Below are 18,620 nucleotides of genomic sequence, written 5' to 3' on the forward strand. Positions count from 1 at the left end.
AGCAAGATCACCAAAGAGGTTATTAAATACCCAGCTGAACCAAAGCAAACTTGTCGCACACTTTGGTATTACCAGTTGAGAGATTCCTGTTCAACCGTGAGGCAAGAATCATGGTTTAATAAATGCAGAAAACAAAACCAAACATTAAAAAAAAAAAAATCATGTTCAGTGATTTTATTTTTGTTGTATATTTGAGTGTAATTACTGTCTTAAGTACTTTAATTGCCTGGCATCTCCTCAAGTGCCTTGCCTGTGGGGAGGGGAGGCAGGGCAGTTTATAGTTTGTTATTAATGAATGAAGTACAAACAAGTTTACCTTGTCTGTAATCAGCATTCCCATCAAAACAGTTTGAGAGAAAAATGCAAAGAGGCCCGTTCATCCTACAAACCCAATGGGATTGCATTTAATATGTACTTTTTAATGATAAATATCCTTCTGCCACATCACTTGCACCTCAGAGGGAGACCCGGCAAACATCTTTATAACATCCACGTGAGAAGCACCACCTTCTTGTCCATTCCTGTTTTCTACAGACACCTGCTCTTGGCCACTGATGTGGGGATGGGGTGTGGGCACAGACACCCCTCAGGTCTGGCCCCATATGACCTTTCTTGTATGCCTCCTAGGTGAGAAAAGGGGGTGTGCACCAAGGGGAAATATGTTCTACTTTCTACAAGCAAATCCGTAGGGTCATTTACAATTGCTCTGGGAGGACATGCATCCAGCCCTTCTCAGCTGGAAATAATTTTTGCCTGGAGTAGAAATGGAGTGGAGGGAAATGAGTGACAAAAAGAAGCTCATGCAGGATAAAATAAATATAATCATCTGCTTCATGAAGAAATGATTAAACACAAGAAGCCATCAGTAAAGGCAGCACAGTTATATAAAGATGGTAAAGCCAGGAGGATGATTTTTCACTATTAGTGAAAAACAGAGTATGAATTTGGCCATTAGTCTTGTTTTTCCACTTAAATTGGTATAAAAGTCTGCTACCTTTAGATAACGTCACATCCACAGCCCAGCCAACCATCCAGACAGCAAGTGTACCACTGGCACAGCGAGCTGTCTCACACAGCCATCAGCCCATACTGTCTCTCAGGAGCTCACCTCTGAGAGAGGGCAGCTCTTCCCCTTGCCTTGCCACTCAGACTGCCAACAGGAGTGACAATCAGTGTCAGTTCTGGTGGCCTGCATTGCAAGGATACTTGTTCACTGCGAGCCATACTAAGACAGCTCATTTTCACACCAAAAAACATGCTTTCCGTTACTGCAGATGAGGACTTTCTTCCTCACCCAATTTTGGGCTAAACTGCTGGTGCAACCAGATTAACATCTCTTACCATCTTTCTCAGCCATGTCGCCTGTCTCCTCCTTATAGAGGGGACGTCATGTCCAACACTGTCATCTCCTATATCCTGAAGCACAGCTTCTTAACTCTCATGGTACCATCCCACTGGCACACAGACAGCAAACTTGCTCCAGGGAGGCTTTATGTTGTGGTTGCCACTTCTCATGTACTTTCTTCCATGGTAAAACACAAAGCCTTATTTTTCAAGTCACAACAAAGACAGTGCGTTTGACAGTTTCTCCAAAACACAATACTACTGCTTTTATAACAGTCCTCAAAGCATCCCCTACCACTGCCAACACGTAAACATTGCTGATCAGATGAAAACTTCTGCCTTAAGTTTCTTATGAAGTACATAACCATACATCTTGATATAGCTGTATATATAAAGCATGGGAAGAGATGCTGTAAATATTGATCTGAGATTCCCAGTCATTATTTGCTTAGGCAGAAACGTGATAGAAGAGAGATCTGTAAAGAGGTTGTGTAGAAGTTCAAAATCATTTATGAAAAAAGTGGACTACAGGGTGATAGCAGCTTAACAACTCCTCAAGAATGGGTTGCTGAAAGCTAGCATCCAGCTATCTACCATCAGAACCACCGAGAAACTCCTCACTTCAGAGCTATCACCTTACATTGGTTTCCTTAGGGAAAAAAAAACCCGTTTTGATCAAGCACGCCATTGAGGCATTTAAGGTTCTCATATATAACATGAACTGACACAACAAAAATACAGGCATTAATACACACAGAATAGAATTAGCAGACACAAGTCATTCTGGGTGCAGACAGCTATTCATGGAACTAATACAACAATACATGCATTTCACTAGGAAACTGAGAGTCAGATAAACATGGAAAAAAAAAGACTCTCCCACTGTCTCCCCTCCTCTAGACTCCTTAAACTTCCCACGTGCCCTTCCATCATGCAGTGGAGCTGCTCCTGCTCTGTTTGGTATCCAGGAGGGAGGAAGCAGGAACCCACCAGGGTTCTTCTCAGGAATTTTATGAACTGGCTTAAATATTAATGGAATAGATGACTAGTTTGATGACAGCACTTTGATCAAAAACATGTTTTCCTAACTTCCTCTCTGAGTTCTAGTAAGGTGTGAATGAGAAGTTGATCCAGACACTACAATTTACAAAGGGTATTTCAAATAGCCTGAGAAAACTAGTTTATTGCCTGTTAGGCATAAAACCAAACACAATGCTTATAGGACATTCTACCACAGCACTCATAGTGGATTTCTTCTGGGATACATACCCAAGAACCAATGCTTACTCTGACACAAAATGCTATAGGAAACCACTGGTTTAAATGCCACATTTCTTAAGGTTAAGGAAAAAAAAAAATCTTTATATTTTAATTTCCGTAAGAGACAATAATATCATATATTTGTCATACTCACATCATACTCATTTTCTTTTAACTAACTTTAAGGTTGAAGAAAACCAAAACTTGCTCCCCACCCCTTCACTGTTCTTTTACGTTTTCCTGTAGCATTTCTACTTTAAAGAGAAAAATGCATAATTCCTCTTTGCCAACTCTGTAGATCCACCTTCTCCTTGATCAAAGCCAGCTTCAGTGCACCTACTATGTTTGTTATTTAGCATTAGGAAAGAAGGTTTGGTTGTTATTTTATTAAATCCTAATTTCTTCCTCCAATTTTAGCTACTCTTCAAACAGAAGCATTATTTCCTACCCCTTGAATCTATTAAACTAATCCAGCAGAAGCACACTGGTATACAGAACTAGCTTCCAAACTGATGTGCTACAAGACAGTTTGCAGCATTTCCTCACCCTGCTTTCCCTCTCCCCCTCCTTTTCCATTTCAACTTATTTCTAGATCTTTTTCTTCTCACAAAATCCTTATGTTCTGCCTTCAAAACCCTGCTGGCAGTTATTTAACCCTTGCTCTTTGACCTCCAGATAAGCCGGCATGCTCATCTCTGCTCTCCTCCCTTCCTAAAAGTCTAGTCCCTTGAGATAAAAGAGGTAACAGCTATTTTGGATCACTGTCAGTAATGTTAAAGAGAACCCTCAGGAGCCCAGAGCCACGGGCTGTCAGCAGCACTACACAGCATCCTTGCAGTGGTTCCTGCTCATTTGTGCTGGAGAAGCCTGAACCAGCTCCCCACAGGCAGGATGGGGGCACAGAGGATTCTGCCATCCCGCATGTAGAGCAAGGGACCGCTGCTGTGAAGGCTAGGGTAGCTGGGTAGTTGAAGCTCTGTCACTGGAAATCTGCACTGAAGAATATCAGAACATCACCACACCAGAGCATCTGACAGCAACTAACACCTGTAAGATCATACCCCTGTAGCAAAAAAAGTGTCCAGTGGAATCAGTCCAGTGCTTTACAGAAACAGAAATGCCTCAGTAAGTTATTCAGCTGAGCTACCAAGCACAGGAAGGAGCAGAGGGAAGGAGAAGCGTGTTTTGCTTTTTCAGCAAAAATTTGGACACAGGCCTTCTGAAATCTAAAAAAAACCAAAACCAAACGAAAATATTTATCAGCTAGTATATCTTTTCCTGGAAAGATATGTATTTGACCTGACACTTCGGTATCTCTCAACAACCAAAGCACATAAGCTTCTGGAAGTGCCTGCCGTATGTTTTACGTGACTGCAACAGCTACTACCATATCATTATCCTGTACTGCAAATCTAGCCTACTATTATGTTCATGATCCTGAATATACCTATGAGCAGCTGGAAGTGAATATACTGTACTGAGGAAGACTGACTGGTTAACATTATTCCACTTCAGCACAGGCATGAGGAATCTTTTCCCAGTGAATTACCAGAGAAAACTTTAAAAAAAGAGCATTGAATTATCCTTCTTTGCGCCATGGGGATACATCCACCATTTACACAGTAGCGTAGTGCTACTTCCATACACCAGTGCAATGCATTAGCTTCTAAATTAATACTATATTTAGTATTGAGTCACTGTATGTTTTAAACTCTATACCCATTTTGACAAATTTGTACTTGCTAGCTTCAATGAACCTGGGTTTCCTTACTCTTCTTTTAAATTCCTTACTTTTGATACTTTTCAATGCCTAAAACCAAAGGGAGCAGTTGTATCTAAAAGTACTTTCAGACAAAACATTTGTGTTCAGTTCCTACTTGGAAGATGTCAAAAAACCTCACAATGTTTTATTTGAAACCCACTGACAAATGCAGGTGCATTTCAAAAATATCACATTAAAAATACACCCCAAAAAAGGTAACTTCTGAAGAGAAAACCAGGAATAAGGCTGCTTTGGAAGTGCGCCAAATACCCCAAAAGGAAGGCAAAACTACAAAGTTATGAAAGGGCATTAAGCTGTTACTGCTTTTTTGAAAAAAGAAAAAATATGTGTATAAAAAAGTCAAACTGCAACTGTTACTGTTTTGGATTGGCAACAGCTTCAAAAAGGCAATTCTGCAGCAGTTAATTTTGAGTCTGACACTGAAACTGTGCTAGTCCCACTCTGTCTATATTATTTTCAAACAGCACTTGGGTAGAAAAGACAGTCGAATGGATCTGCATTTTCATCCCTGCTGAGGAATATCACTTTTTCAAGTGTTCATGCTGGAAAGAAATCATATTCCTACCAACATCTGTCAGTTCTAGAGAACTTAAGTTCCCCTCACATGGTTTCATGGACCACAGAGCTTTGCATTATCCATTTTGTCCCCAAGAACAGTCACTTTTCCACTCCCACATTTGCCAGTCACTGATTAGTGTGCACTTCCAGATAAAGAGAGGTGTTTGTTATGTTTTGGGTTTTTTTCCCCCCAGAGAAACTGTATTTTCCAATAAAAATAATCAGCAAGATACATACTTGAGCATTACCAAATTAAGAGACAACATAAAGTATTAAAATATATCAAAAGGCTAAACAGCTCTTTATGGACTGGTTATTTGCCAAAACCCACATTTAGAGCATCTTATTATTTCTCCATCCCCAAACAAAGGCATTTTAAAGAATGAAGAAGAAACACGAATCTGGTCTTACAACGGTCTAGGGAGAGCTTCCAGAAACTAATGTTATGATGACAGGAAAAAGACATGTTTTCTAAACCCAAGATGGAAACTAGCACTGATAAGATATATAAAAGCCCACACAAATCATCACCTCCCAGTAACCACAAACTTGGTCTGTAATAATTTTCTAGCTAACTCCTGTGATAAACGACTGCAGCCATCATATCTGAGGTGAGGAGGAAGAGCACACAGGCATCCTTTATGTGAGTGCTACTAGTCATAACATTATTAGAAACACAGGGAAACCCTCAGAGAGGCATCTGACATTCACACACCATTCATACTACAGCCATAGGTTTGCCTGCTACAGCGTCTGTGCTCCCATTTACACTTTCCAACTTGTCAACCTCACTCTCACAGTTAGTTCCTCTTAATTTGGCATCAAAACTAGACGGGTTAATTACAGCACTTCAGATGACTTGCATACTTCTGAATGGGGCACTTTCAATATGAGGGAAGGAATTTATCAGGCATGTCATAGGTAACAGCTAGCCCTTGTAAGAAGGGAGGAAGGAAGCTATTTAAGCCCACTTCACCTTCCTCTCTCCTCCTCTTGCCACACTTGAGGCACAAGGAGAAAACATCTCAACCCAAGTAGAACTGAGGTGAGGCGGGCAACATGAGTGGATTTCCCCTTCTCTTTCTTGCTAAACCCACACAGCCCATGCTCCCACCCCTGTGTCAGCCAAACACACCACATGCTTCCGCTGCTTTTTCTCCAGAGGAGCTTTAAGCCAGAGTGTGCTTTGTAATTAACCACTGATGATTTCCTCTCGCACCCAAGTGTTTCAGTGCTGCTCCTTTGGGTGCACTGCAAACTCCTCACCCATAAAACAAGAGCTCACGCTGGCAAGGGAAGCACAGGCTTCGCAGCCAATAACTCTGACCGCAGGAAGAACTCAGGATGCCAATGCCGAACCTTACTAACTGAAGGTCAAAGCACCAGACGGGATGCTGTCCTTACTTCAGTCCAACCTCTCCCTGCCACTTTTGAAGCCTACTAGAAATATATGGAGAAAATAAACAGTAGTGAAAGAAGCAGCTATATATATATCACTGCAGAGAGAAAAAGCTCAGGATTCAGCTGAAGGATGTAGAGAAATTGCTCTTGAAATTTTTCCAGCAATCCTTAATTTTAAACATAAATAGACAGACATTAAAAAAAAAAAAGAGAGAGAGAGAGAAGCTTAAAATAAAGTGGTGTTTTAGGGAAATCATTCATTTATGTATTATGTTTATGACAGATTAGAAGTAGTAACAGTATACATAGGCACCAAATTGCAGGGAAGCTTGAAAGCTGTGACCTCTTTATTAGAGCTATCAAGCACAAGAATCCCAACTACACAGCCTCCTCTTCTTCCCACTTCCCATATTGAAAAGCAAACTAAAACAAATAACAGCATCATCTGACCTGGCTCCTGGGCAATTTAAGGAGCAGAGAGTGAAATTAAACACTGTGCTAGAGGTAAGGCCAAATCAGAAATCACCCCAACACCGTCACAAGATCTTTGGGATAAGAAAACAGAAGGAACGCCAAAATTTGTCCTTGTGCCTCATCTCCCATGAAGAGATTTCTGCTCTCCTCCTTTTGCAAGAACAAGTGGTCCAGCCTGTGTTACCTGAACAGCACCTACCCCCATGAGCTACATTCAAGCCTTCCCTCCTACCTCCACCTTGGGAAAGATTCACCAACAGATTTCTCGTCCATTCCTCCCTGCAGATTGCATCAGCTTTGTTCTCCTAGACTCCTGTTGTTCCCCAATGGGCAGCCATGAGAGCATTACACGAGAAGCATCAGTTTCACACTGTCAGTGCCAATGTTTGAAGACAGGTGACTACTCTTTGCCAAAAGGTACATAACACATTATCCAGGTTACACTACCCAGTTTAAGTACCAGAAACGCTATAAGCCACATCAGCACAGTGCACCTTCCAGGCTACTACAAGAAGCAAGCCAGAAGTCCCAAGGAGGTGCTAGCTCAAGTATCTATGCACAGGACTGTGTTACATGGAGTAGATGAGCCCTACACATACAGTGAAAACAATGCTTTCACACATTGGTAAAGTGAACAGAGCTTAAAAATTTCACTCAGTTGCAATTTAATTGAAGTGATCTGTCCTAGCTATAGAAGTGTACAGATGTATACAATAGGTAAGAATATCAAGTAAGTAGGAAGTTACTGGAAATGCATATACTGCATCTGTGCACTACAACTTTGATTATTTCCCGAACTAAAAATGGCAATAAGAACATGTGGCAGGCACTTGCCCTCATTAGGGATTAAATTCTTAGCAAGTTAGAAGGTTTTCAGATCAACTATCTAAAACTGGCTGAGTGCAAAAGCACGTGAATTTCTAAAAGCCTGGAAGAGACATTTTTCCTTGGATAATCCTCAAAAAACAACCAGAACAGAATTAATTCCTATGTCTTCCAACGTTACTTTTAGATCAAGGTATTATAAGAAGTTCCCATCCCTTCCTCACTCCCCCTTCAAATGCCTGGAAGAGACTTAGAAAGCATTCCCTGGAAACATGATTATATATTTTTACTATCATAACACTAATAAATCTCTTCCACATCAGATAAAATGCAGTTACCAACACTTGTCCCTTGAATCCAAAATACGATAAAAAATTATCTTGCACATACATATTTGGCTACATGCCCTTAATGATTTCCTTCTGAAAAGAAGGGTGTGTTTATTGCTTCAGAAACAGAAAAGCAAAATAATAAGAAAGAAAGGACACAGGGAAAAAGACAAACAGAAGGGCTTCGAAAGTGACTGAAAATCTACAACATCACTAATTAGGTTCCAGCTTCTAACACAATAGTGGGTGTACCATGGTCTGTTATCAAGTTTATAGCCAAGGGCACAAGACAATACAACCCCACATTCAATTTAATTACAGCCTATGGCTTTTGCAGTAGTGCTGTGTTTCAAAGGGTTTAAGCACTCATTTATTTCTACACCATACACGAAATAAGGCAGCTCACTGTCATACAGACTCACCAATTAGACTGAACAGGTTTCTGATCTCTTGCTCTCTAGAAGGAGAGCAGTGGGCAATGGGAAACCTTTTTATGGGATAATCACAGAAAACTTTTTGGTTAAAAAAACAACCAAAAAACCTCTCTGCTACCTTTAAGTTTGTGCATTTTATCTTTGATGTGCATAGAGAAAGAGTACAAATATAGTCATTTCAGAGTCTATAGAATTTTAAAACATGTTAAGATACAGCAGTGCTTCAGTCATACTGGATTTTTCCTCCTAGTTGTACTAGAAAGGTCATCTTCATTTGAGTTACACAAAACAATCACCTCTTGCATTCTAACCAGCACTGAAGTCTGGACCAAGCAAGTTCTCTGACTCATCTCATGTGGTTTAACTAAATAAAAGGAGTCTAATTTCTAAAAGTAAAAATATTCTTAAAACTAAAGTGATAGGGGGAGAAAATCACCATCTGAAATAGTTACAAAGTCTAATAACTCCAATATATTGTGCCAATGCAACTAAAAGGACATACAAAGACAAGTATTTGACTTTAAACTCCACAACCACAATTCTAAACGCTTGTATCGAAACACCATTCTCAGATCACCTGTAAAATAGCATCCTGAGTCACCTCAAATCAACTCCATCTCTCATAGCTGATCCAAAAATGGACCTTCAGTCTAGGAAAGTAAAAACAGTTCCCTTCATTCCTTTCAGGGCATATACCGCCCTCAAATCTGTATACAAGGTCCCTAAACCTAATCTCTATCCTGCTTTTCTTGTACTCATCTTGGGAAACACTCACATGTCTACCAAACCTCATGTTAGTTATAAGGACCATAGCCTGTGATATCCTACTGTCTTCCAAAAAAATCCCCATCTCTGTTGAACAATCTTTAGAAGCACTCAGTTACAAACAACAGACTTCCACTAAAGAGTGCAATAGTTCAGATTCACGTGTTTCACTGGGGAGACTGGTAAGAAAGCTGTGCATGGGGACTATATTTGACACCCTTGCTACACTATTCCCTGCCTCCTGAGGATTTCAGAGCAATTTTGATGACTACCAGGTATAACAGGTCCCTTCTACAGTTAATCACTTTCCAAATCTGTAACTTAGGAGAAGATTAAAATCTTCCCATTAAAAAAAAACACAAACAACAACCAAGAAACAAACAGTAGCCTCCAAGGCAGGTACAGTTTCTTTAACTGTAGGTTAAAGTTCCTTTAACCCCCAACATTTAAGATTTTAACTACAGCATTTCTTTTAAAAAAGACACCAAGCAAATCCCTGATTTTCTTGCAACCTAGGATAATCCATTAATCAAATATGATAGCACTAACTAGGCAGTAGGGCAGCCAGGACTAACCTCTGAAACCTGATCAACAGCAGTCCTGCCACAAGAACTAACACGGTATTTAGCAGTTATCAGTCTAAATAGCCTTAAGATAGGGATATTGCCCCATCTATTACCTGCCTAGAAGTAAAGCCCAGCATCCTAACACCACTATCCTAAGCACCCTTCCCTGAAGCAGTCTGACAGGCTCTCCTAACCATCGCGCCTCGCCCCCCCCCCCCCCCCCCCCCCCCATATACTCGGAAAGCACCTAGTGATGATTCTGGTCAGAGTACTACAAATATTTGTACAGAACAGAAGCCTTTTTTGTGGCTATTTTATGGAAGTGCATGGTGCTCCCACATCAAACAGAAAAATTCTCATCCACGTTAAAAAAAGAAAACAAAAATCAACAACAAAAGGACTAAAAAGAGCTAGACTAATTTATCGATTTGGTCTCAGTTGTACCTGCTACCTCCTCATATTCGCCATGTGCTACTCCTCTGCCTTCCTTTGCAAAACCTGCAGTCAGAACTAGATTTCTGGTTCTGGTCAAAGTAAACCCTTCAAAGAGAACATAAAGCAATGAAGAGACATGTGCCAGATCAAAAGGGCAGCTCCCAGTTTAAAGCAGGAGTAAAAAAATGTTTAAGGATTCCCCAGAACAGCCAAGACAAATGCACATGGCTTATGTTTTAATCACTGAGCATTTGGTAGATACCTTAATAGCTGAAGAAACTCCCCACAAGCAGCCAAGAGAAACCCAACTGAGTTACAGAATCAACATAAAGGAAGCATTTTCAAGTGACACACACCTCTCCCCACCTATGGCAGAAACCAATCTATTTCCTAGATCTATTTTAGGGTATTACTACTGTAGTAAGTTCAGCATGTACCAGATCTACAAATCTCAACAACTACCACCACACTGTAGCATCAGAAGCTTAAACTTCAGCTATTGTTCATCTTTCAGTAACACGAGAGACGAACAACAGCCAAATTACATCCCTCTGTCATCAACTTGAGCCTGAAGTACTGTTGTCAGTGGCAGGAAAATTGCTACACTTCAGAGCAAATAAGTACTGTAAAAAAAGTTGTGCCATGATGGCACAGTGCTGTATGCTTAAAATACACTCCATAAATGCTGCTCTCAAGGCTGCAACCTAAAGCAATCATTGGATTAGGAGGAAGGTTTAAGGTACTTTTCCCTAGCTCTGGAGGAGGTTCCTAAAAACCCAGCGTTGAAAAGACATCTTAGGGCTAAAACAGAAGACAGGAGCAACCACGACAGAAAAACATAAAATTAGCATCCTTGCTCAGATTCTTATACCTAAAAGTTTGCAGTCAGTGAACACAGAAGACATCCATTCCATTTAGTGCTTTTGTTTAACCTTTTCTACACCTTGCTTAATGCGATGGAAAAAAAAAAAAGGAGCATGCATGCACACAGTAGAAAGATGCTGAGAAACCCACTCATCACTCCACCACTTTTTCATCACAGTATTGCACAAGTCCACGAGGGCAGCAGAATCCATCCCCTAGAAGAATAATTACAAAGACGACCAATAAACCACAGACTTATGACCTTCATGTTTTCAAGGAATCTGTAATATTTGTCAACAGCTGAATTTAGTGACATGTTACTTGATGAGAGGCCTGGAAAGTCTTTGTTTATAATTAAGCAATAACGATTGAAGACCAGGGCATTTCCTGGGGATTAATGACCGGCTGGGAGAGTTGATGGCTTGAGGCAATGCCTTGGGCCATTAACCCCAGCCAACCATTAATTTCCCCAGGAAATGCCCTGGACCTCTATTAGCCTAACTATTATAAGAGGTAGCTAGGGAGAAAAAGTTTATCATTAACATTCTCCCAAGGAAATCTATTCCACAGCCAGTATTTTTTCATTTTGTCACCTCCCAGAAGTGCATAAGTTAAAATTGACATGAGAAGAATTGGCAATTAAAAAAGACACTTTTCCTTCTCCTAAAGACTTAAATTAACGAGTTCTGTAGCAAAGGAAAGATTCAGATACAAAAGTGGCTGGGCAGCTTGTTTAGCTCATTAAACTGTGAATGGAGATGAACATTTCCATGTAATTACTGAGGGGAAAAAAAAACCCACACTGTCTGGTATCCTTGCTGATTGCTCATTTTCTTTCTTGATATGCTCAAGAAAACAGCACATGCCTGTGCAGTCTATAATCTATTTTAGGTATTTCTCCCCTTCTCCCTATATCCCGCCACTAATTAGAACTACAGCACTGAATGCTTCATGTAGGAATCACAGCCTTGCAAGACACAGTACAGCAGCTGGATTTCTCCTCACCTAAGCTTTATGCAAGTGTGAAGAGATCTGTGGGTAGAGATTAAGCTCTCCAGCCTGATGGCTGAAGGTACCAAACCACCTCATTTAACAGGTTAAAGACACGCGTACTCCACTACAGCTAACTGGATCAGAACTGCTCTGCCCAGATCCCTGTTCCCCTTGTCATGCTCACATGTGCTGCTGCTCTGAAAGAGCTAAACTACGTTTGAAGTTTCAAAATTACTTTCAAGGTCATTAAAAGCGAGGCAGAGAGGAGTCCAGGGTTAAACACAGAGAACAGCATTAGCTTATACCTGAAATAATGAGCTAGAACAAAAACATTATCTGCACATAATCAAGCCTCTAAGCCATTCAGAGACACCAGATACACACAGCGGGAGATCAAACTACAGCACTCCACTGAAGTGGTCCAAAGAAAAAAAAACAACCAACCCTGCTAGAAGGAGAGGTCACAGGTACTTTAAAGAACATAGATGCCTATGCAGGCATTCACTGGAAGCCCCGCTCTCCCTCCCTCTTCCCTCCCCAATTAGCCTTCAGGCTGGCTGATTAGCTGGCAAACTCTTTGAAAGGGTCAGTCTGTCCAGAACTGGTATTTCCACTTGGGAAACAGCTCAGGCATGTCATATACCTGTACTCGCCCAGCACCGCGCTCTCTGGCTGACGGCTGCAATCCCTGTTATTACTTGACACAAGAATGTCAGAGGGGTTTTGTAATCATGTAGGGCAGCCAGCAGTAAACTTCTTGCCTGAAACACGGTATTTTATGGGGCACAACATAACCGCATACGCTTTATAGATTAAGTTAGAATGACTTCCAAACTTCAAGCCAATTGCAGAGGTGTGAGTCTTTAATTGAGGTAATTTAACTTCAGCTCTCAAACATCCGAAAGTACTTTTGGAGGGGATAGGGAGCAGGCACCAGCATGTGTGGCACACAGCAGAGGGGGGTTTACAACGCACGCATTATGGCACAGCTCAACGGCGCTCCTGACAAGACCTCTTTCACCTCAATGAAACACATCTAATGAACTTGGGCTCATTCCACAGTGAAGCTGCACCTAAACCTGCTCGATTGTGCTCTTACTGTGCATTTCACCAGTACAGTAACTAATGCAACTAAAGCCAATTTGCCTTACTTGAAAAAAATGGGGAAAAAGAAGATCACTGCCAGGAAACAGAGCTATTTTAAATAAACAAATACAAGATTAATGCAATTGCTGTATTAACCCTCTTGTTAACTTCTGAAGTTTAAAATTACACCCTCATTACTAGTGTGTAATTGAGTATTCTCCCAGCCGTTTCCTGCATTTGAGGTTATTCAAATAGTTCATTAGCACATCAAGAACACCACACACACTAATGATACCTGATGCCCTTATCTACTATTTTGGCCCGACTTTCATAACTCACATCTCCCGCAAAAAAGAGAAAGAAGAAAAAAAGGGGGAAAGAAAAAATAAGGAGGGAAAGGGGGAGCCCGCAGGGCTGAGCCATTGGTGCTGCTGCCAACAGGAACCATAGCAGCACTAAGGCATCTCTCGAGTCTGACCCATGCAGCGAGCAGCCACCGGACCAGAGGAAGTTGTGGGGCAAGGAAGTTGGGTAACTTGCATCTGGGCTCCTTGGGTGCCTGAACAGCGACAGCCACCCAGAGCTGGTGGTGTACGTCGGTACCCAGCCTTGGGTAAGATGGGAAGCAAGGTGGGGTGCAGTGAGGCCTGTGTGGGACAGGGTATGGGGTTGCCATTGCCACCTTTTTTTTTTTTTTTCCTCCTTTTTTTCTTTTTTCGGTTACCTGTGTGGGGGAAACAATAGCAGGTGAAACTACTGTGGGTGAAGTGGTGCTTCTGTGCCCATTGGCTTCGGGGAGGAGGTGAGGCAGGGGGTCGTGTTTCACTGAGACCACCACCACGGCAGGCGCGGCGGCATCCAGGGGCTCAGCGGGGCGGCGGCAGAGTCTTTTGGGGGAGGCAGAGGGCCCACAGGCATCACCACCGGCCGCAGCCCCTGCCGGGAACACTGCCTCGTAGAGTGCCCGCTTAACTGGGGCCACCGCAGCCGCTTCTGCCTTCACTGGTGCGGCATCACTGTCTTTGGGCAGCACGTAGGGGTTGGCGGCTGGTGGCCGGGGCCGTGGTCCACCGTTGAGAGCGGCAGGGGTGTAGCAGCCCCCGCCAGCGGGGTGATGGAGGAGGTGGTGGTGGTGGGGAGGGGGGTGGTGGTGCGGCGGCTGCGGTCCCCCCAGCTTTGTGCCGATACCGGCGATGCTGTTGAGGGTGGCAATGGAGACGGCACCAATACAGTGGTTAGTGTAGGTCTTAGAGAGCTTGGCTGCTTTGGAGAGCATCTGCATGCGGGTGCCCAAGAGATTCTTGCCAATGGCCTTGTTCTCGTACCAAGTGATGTCACCCTCACTGCAGTGGTCCCGTGGGCGCTGGAAGAAGGCCTTGCAGAGGGGGTTGCGCTTGGAGAGGTACTTGACAAAGCTAGCGTAGGGGCAGAACTCGGTGCCAGTCTCATACATGCGGGGCAGGTTCTCCTCGTCACTGCTCTCCGCCCGCTTTTTGCTCCAGGAGGACGAGCGCGACTTGTGGTAGGGCCCCAGTGCCTTGAAGTAGACGAACTTGCGTCCATCCTCATCTACAGCCAGCCCAAAGGAGTCCTCCTCCAGCTCCCGCTGGTTCTCCCGGCCCCGGGTGCAGAAGTACATGCAGGTCTCAAACCAGACCTTGTTGAGGAGCCCAAAGGGGCTCTGGGTGCTGAAGACACTGCAAGTGTAGAGCTTGCGGAGATCGGCGCGGGTGATGGCCTGCTTCTGCACCACTGGCCCAGCACCCTGCTCCTCCAGCTTGCGGATGACAGCAGCCAGGGTGAGGTTGGCGGCGCGGAGCTCGGGGTCCTTGGTGAGGTCGAGGGTGCGGCAGTAGGGTGGCTCGTTGAGGTAGCGGTTTAGGGAGCTGCGGATGCTGATGAGGGAGGACTTGGAGTAGAGCTGTCCGCTCTTGGAGCGCGCCTCGGCGTAGAAGGAGCGCAGGACCCGGCAGAGCGCCCCCTTGTCCATCGTCTCGAAGTCGGGGCTCTGCGCCTTCTCGCTCAGGTACTCGCGGAAGATGCGCACCGCGTAGCGGGTGGCCAACCGCGTGTTCTCGCTCAGCCGCGCCCGCTCCGGCCGCTGCAGCAGCAGGGCCGCCTCCAGCTCCGCGTCCTCCGCCGCCCCCCCGGGGCCACCGCCGCCCCCCGGGGCAGCCGCTGCGGCTCCCCCCGGGGCCGCCCCGACGCCGCTGCCGCCGCCGCCGCCCGGCGTACGGCCCGGGGCGGACGGCAGCGGCTCCGTCTCCTCCTCGCCGTCCCACTCCAGACCCATCTCCTCTTCCTCCTCCTCGTCCAGCAGCAGCCCCCCATCGGCTCCGTCCTCCTCCTCCTCGTCCCCCGTTATCTGCACCTCCTGGATCTCATCCTCCTCCTCGCCCTCCTCCTCCTCGCCGGCGCTGCAGTAGCGGTGCGGCCGGGGGGCGACGCCGCGGCCGGGCGGCCGGTCCCCGGCATTGTTCCCGCCGCCGCGTCCGCGTCCGCCTCCCCCTCCGCCGCTCCACTCTCCGCCGCCGCCGCCGCTGCCAGGCATTCTCGCCATATTGCCGTCTCCCTGCCAGTCCTCGGGCAGGGCGCATGCGCTATATTGGACCGCAGCGCTGGAGCGCTTTTGTGTTTTAATGACCTTCAGCTACCGGGAGGCAAAGCCGGGCTCTTAAAGGGGCCGCACTCCCAGTGGCGGCGGCGGGGAAGGGGCGGGAGGGTTTGAGGATGAATGGGGAGGAGGCTGAAGGGGTACCGCGGGGAAGTGAGCGGTACTTACCGCGCCCGCCGCTCACCTCGGGTCCGTCCCGTCGAGCAACGGTGATGAGCGCCGGGGGTGATGAAGAACCGCCGGGCTAGGGCGTCCGCCCTGACCCGTTGGTTCCCCCCCACCTCCAGCGCCCGTCCCGCCTCCCCATCCCCGAAACAAACCCATATAATAAGCACTCTCTATGTGGAGCAGCTCTTTCAAAAGGGACGGACCGCCACCAAGCAGCTGGGATGGAGGTCGGCGCTCCTCACTGCACAGCAACTTAGAAACAAACCAGAAAAGAAAAAAAAAAAAAGGCAAAAAAAAAAAAAAAATCCACCCAAAAATCTTGTCCCTGCCCTCGACGGGATGCTGCCTGGGCGCCGGCCCCGACCAGCCTCGCACCTTTAGCCGGGCGCCTGGATTTCGGTCGAGGGGCTCAGGTGGAGACGGACCCTCGGGGTTTTGCATCCGTGCGGTTTGCAATCCTCCCGGGAAGAGCCGGGTGGGAGCCGCGGCGCCCGCTTGGCTTGCGGGATACTCGGCGATGTTGGTCGCGGAGAAGGAGTAATAAGGACTCGGGGGCTGGCGGACGCCCCGGGCTAGCTTCTGGCTCGCTGGGACTGCAGATTTCCAGCCAGCCGGAGGGCCCTCGCCCCCGCCCCTCCCCGCTGCTTCCCAGGGAGCCCAGCTCCTTCCTCAGCTATCCCCTTCACAACGGGACAAAACTAGAGGGGACTTCAGCAACCACAGCAGAGCGCACGGGGTATGGAGCCGCTGGACCCAGCGAGGCCGGCCCGCGGGGGCTTCCGCTGACTCCGAGCTCCCCGCCCGGCTCTGCCCAGGGGAAGCCGTACCCAGCGGTGCCGCAGCCAGCCGCCTCGCTGTGCACTGCCTTACCCTTCCTTCCCTGGGAAGGGTCCTTTGCCGGGCTCAGGGACACAAGCCCTGCGCCCGTGGGAGCCTGTCCCACGCCGGACAGAATGAAGCTGCTCCCTACCAGGTAGTACCCGCACTACACAAACCAAACTATCCCCATAAACCTCCCTTTATGCCTCGCCGGCGATTTCTTTTATTTGGTACCTTGAAATAAATATTCATTAAGACTACTGGCTATACCAGAAATTATAGCCTTAATTGCAGAGCTGCTGGCCCGAGTTGCCACATTTGCTGCTTACTCATCCGTAGGCAATTGCTCGATGCCCAGCCGTGGTGGTTACATTTGGGGAAAGCTCGGTGCCGGTACCGAGCAGCGCAGAGCCCCGGGGCTGCCTCCCCTCTTCCCCACCCCAGGCGGATGCCGGTGACCGCGGACGGGGCGTCCGGGGCAGCTCCAGCCCTGGCCGTCCGGGCAAACGTGTGATCCCGAAAACGGGATGTGCAAATTGTTGAGCAAATTAGCCAATTCGAAATAAATAAGCGCTCTGGGAAGAGAGCCTGCCACTCCCAGAGAATAATTGAAAAGAAACCCGGCACTGTTATATTGATGTAAGCGTCGAGTAATTACACGGAGGTCAAAGTTACTGCACGCACTAAAGTAGTTGTGCTCACTCTGTAGTTTGAGAGCAGATTATGTTCCCTGGCGTATATCTATATTCTAGAGTGTTTGGGGATTTTTTTTTTTCCTGTGCACACAAAGAGGATATAAATAACGGGGTTTTGTTGTGGTTTTTTGGTTTGGTTTTGTTTTGTTTTGGGGGTTTTTGTTTTGTTTAGTTGTTTGATTGTTGTGTTGGGTTTTTTTCTTGTCATACGCCGTCTGCAACCCAGTCCTGAAACAAAGTCTCAAAGACCTTCAATGAGATGGACCGCATGCTGAACAGACAGCTAAACGCAGCAAGACCTTGTTGTGGTTAAAATCAGACAAGCTTCAGACAAGCTCCTTTTAGGAGCTGTCGCATCCTACCCTAGAAGACAAAGAACTGCAGGGCATACACCTCTTCTACTGAGATTAATTTTTTTCCTTTACTGTTCCCACGAATGCTAAAAATGACATGACTGTCATTGACCTTTGATCCTGTCCTAAGACAGATGAAGCCGCTTTCCTTTTTTTTAAGAAGAGCTTTTCAGAGCCTCATGAGTGCAAAAGGCAATTGAATATTTGTTTTGTTTTTTTTTTTTAACTTTAAAAGAGATGAACACCAGGTTGACAGCTCCTGTACTTGGATGTTCATTTAATCACCATTTCCTGATTATAGGAGGTGAACTATGATGACAGACTTGGAGATGAATATGGAGCCCAGTATACTAATAGTAAGCATAAAGGACATAAAGAACTTGCAGTGAGGTTGGAGGGGGAAAATGTATACAGAGCATCCATATTACACACATCATTTGGAAGCACCTCAGCAGCCAGGGGGAATTCAGAGAGTAGAAAGTGAGGTGTTTAGAATGCTGCAGGTGCCCATAATTGGGCAGACACCCACATGAGCTATATACCTGTCTAACCTATATGTATATACGTGTGTGTGTATGCGTATGTATACATATGTAAGTTAATCACATTTATATGTTAACTTACTTATCTGTCTACATTCCTGAAGATAAGATTTAGCCTAGTCAGTGTATTCCAGACTTTTAAATCCTATTGTTCAAATTTTCAAGGTAGACGAGGTAATCGAACTGCATTCCAAAAACGCCGGAGTTGCACAAGGTTGTCTAATCCAAGTTGGCATAATAACATTAAACTTACATCCACTCCACCCTCCACGTCACTAATCGGAGTTTTATCGTGTTGAGAGCTCCATGCAG

At 45.5% G+C, this 18,620-nt stretch overlaps 2 protein-coding genes across 6 annotated transcripts in view; both read right to left on the reverse strand.

Annotated features, from left to right (window-relative positions):
* Positions 1–18,620, reverse strand: part of LOC136008628 (BTB/POZ domain-containing protein KCTD1) — a 99,692-nt gene that overhangs the window by 50,170 nt on the left and 30,902 nt on the right. The window contains exon 1 of one of the 5 annotated variants that reach the window (XM_065668167.1): positions 16,770–16,849. The exons of 1 other annotated variant lie outside the window; for it this stretch is intronic. Coding sequence is in view for 2 of the 4 variants with exons in the window: in XM_065668160.1 (XP_065524232.1) it covers positions 13,842–15,107 (1,266 nt within the window). In the remaining 2 variants the exon portion in view is untranslated. Of the gene's footprint in view, positions 1–13,841; positions 15,191–15,899; positions 15,996–16,274; positions 16,504–16,769; positions 16,850–18,620 lie in introns of those variants that run through there. 3 more of the 5 variants (XM_065668161.1, XM_065668166.1, XM_065668160.1) reach the window with 3 other exon arrangements.
* Positions 15,140–15,716, reverse strand: LOC136007571 (zinc finger protein AEBP2-like). The gene is made up of 2 exons (XM_065665493.1): positions 15,184–15,716; positions 15,140–15,146 (listed from the first exon to the last, which is right to left on the reverse strand). The coding sequence occupies exons 1-2, from the start codon at positions 15,675–15,677 to the stop codon at positions 15,140–15,142; spliced, it is 501 nt and encodes a 166-aa protein (XP_065521565.1). The 5' UTR covers positions 15,678–15,716.

This window comes from Lathamus discolor, chromosome 2, assembly GCF_037157495.1.
Source record: "Lathamus discolor isolate bLatDis1 chromosome 2, bLatDis1.hap1, whole genome shotgun sequence".
Taxonomy (NCBI): Eukaryota; Metazoa; Chordata; class Aves; order Psittaciformes; family Psittacidae; genus Lathamus; species Lathamus discolor.

Bases quoted from the DNA above. Each gene is read 5' to 3' on its own strand.
- LOC136007571 (XM_065665493.1), bottom strand. From the start codon at position 15,677: ATGGCGAGAATGCCTGGCAGCGGCGGCGGCGGCGGAGAGTGGAGCGGC.